Source organism: Seriola lalandi, unplaced genomic scaffold (assembly GCF_002814215.2).
Source record: "Seriola lalandi dorsalis isolate HSWRI2012SDOR001 ecotype SW California unplaced genomic scaffold, Sedor1 jcf7180002054947, whole genome shotgun sequence".
In the NCBI taxonomy this organism is placed as follows: Eukaryota; Metazoa; Chordata; class Actinopteri; order Carangiformes; family Carangidae; genus Seriola; species Seriola lalandi.
The window spans coordinates 158,905-160,677 of record NW_019525498.1 but is presented as its reverse complement, the minus strand read 5'-3'; the positions used below and the strand labels follow the sequence as shown (position 1 = coordinate 160,677).

At 43.8% G+C, this 1,773-nt stretch overlaps 1 protein-coding gene across 1 annotated transcript in view; it reads left to right on the top strand.

Moving 5' to 3' along the window:
* Positions 1-181: 181 nt before the first annotated feature.
* LOC111645231 (NACHT, LRR and PYD domains-containing protein 3-like) overlaps positions 182-1,773 on the top strand; it is a 40,788-nt gene continuing 39,196 nt past the window's right edge. Inside the window, exons 1-4 of the mRNA XM_087170417.1 lie at positions 182-310; positions 570-686; positions 914-992; positions 1,175-1,406. Of these exons, the coding sequence (XP_087026543.1) occupies positions 201-310; positions 570-686; positions 914-992; positions 1,175-1,406 (538 nt within the window). The 5' untranslated portion in view covers positions 182-200. The remainder of the gene's footprint in view (positions 311-569; positions 687-913; positions 993-1,174; positions 1,407-1,773) is intronic.

Here is a 1,773-nt window from a genome sequence, read left to right as displayed (position 1 = left end):
TCTGCCATCAACTACTCAATAACAGCTTTGAACAAAGAGCCAACCACTGATTAGACAGGAGACATGTTGATGATCAACCACTGTCTTCTTACTGATTCTCTATCTGCTGCTAACATTTCACCTGGAGACAGTCTGCTCACAATCCATCTGTCCTCAGGTTAAAACTGCTTTTCATTTGTCACTTGTTTGTTAGTGTCAGGATGCAGCAGCAGAGACCAGACTCTCCTGAACCCAGCTGTTTGTCCATGAAGAGTGACGGGTCAATGTTTCGTCTTATTGACTTTAAAGTTCAACCACCTGCTGATGGAAGGTAAGAATTTAAAACTGAACTGTGTTGTTATCTGACTCTCCTGAACTTGAGTCGTGAGAAACATAGTAGAGAAAACCTCTCAGCACACGACTCTCTGATCCCCACTTCTTTATTCGATGTGGATACGACTGACATCATCTCAATCACTTCATCGTCCCCTGGTTAGAAAATCTGCACATGTTCACCAGGACAATAATCCCAGTCTGTGTCTCTCAAGTGTGATTAGAAAAATTCATATAATTTGTCACTTGTTTGTTAGTGTCAGGATGCAGCAGCAGAGACCAGACTCTCCTGAACCCAGCTGTGTGTCCATGAAGAGTGACCGGTCTATGATTCGTCCTATTGACTTTAAAGTTCAACAACCTGCTGATGGAAGGTAAGAATTTAAAACTGAACATCCAGACAGAAACCAAACCCTGGATGTTGCTCTGCTGCCCAGGACTGATGATGTTGATGATGTTGATGATGAGACCCTGAGGTGTTCCCAGCGTTATCATCCCACAGATCACTCCCTCTTATCCATCACCATCCATCAGTCACCTGTAATAAGGTGTGTCAGAGTGGAGTCATTCATCTTCCTTAAAGTTGGTGTTTTCTCCACAGAGTTGAGCAGCAGAGCTCAGAGGTCCACAGTGATCAGTCTGCCCAGCAGCATCAACCAGACCTGGACTCCATCTTTATGGTCTGTACATGTACAATCACACTGTTACTGTTTAACTCCATCAACCACAGATTAAATGATGAATTTCCATCCAGGTCCTAACAGTGTCCATGTTGCTGTGTTTAGACCAGCAGGCCTTCAGACTGACGCATGAGTCACATGTTGTTTTCTAAATGAAATGATCAGTTTATCATCTGTTCCAGCTGCTGGAGGAGAACATGGTCACGTTTGTGAAGAACGAGCTGAAGAGAGTCCAGAGGCTCCTGAGACCAGATTACCCAGAATGCTTAGAGAGTCAGAGGGAGGAGGAGGAGGAGGTGTTGGACGGAGAGGATGAAGAGCAGAGGAGCAGCAGCAGAGAGGCGTTTCTGAAGATCACTATGAACTTCCTGAGGAGGATGAAGCAGGAGGAGCTGGCTGACTGTCTGCAGAGCAGTAAGAGGATTTAACATGATGGAGGAATGAGACGTTTACTGACCAGATGCAGGGAAATATGTTCATTTATTTCAATTTCAATTTTTTTCACACCACCAGAGCAAACAGGAGAGGTGGTGGAATTGCTGCCGTCTTTTCCGACATTTATAGCTGCAAGGACATCTCTCTTGGCGAATATAATTGTTTTGAATACTTAGCAATATCTGTACACTGTAAAACCTCAATCTTAATAGTCACAGTCTATCGTCCACCTAAAATGAAAAGTGGCTTTCTGGAAGAATTTTCTCAACTACTAGCCAAGGTCTCCACCGACTATGACTGCCTTATCTTATCAGGTGACTTCAACTTTCATATTGACAATGAAACA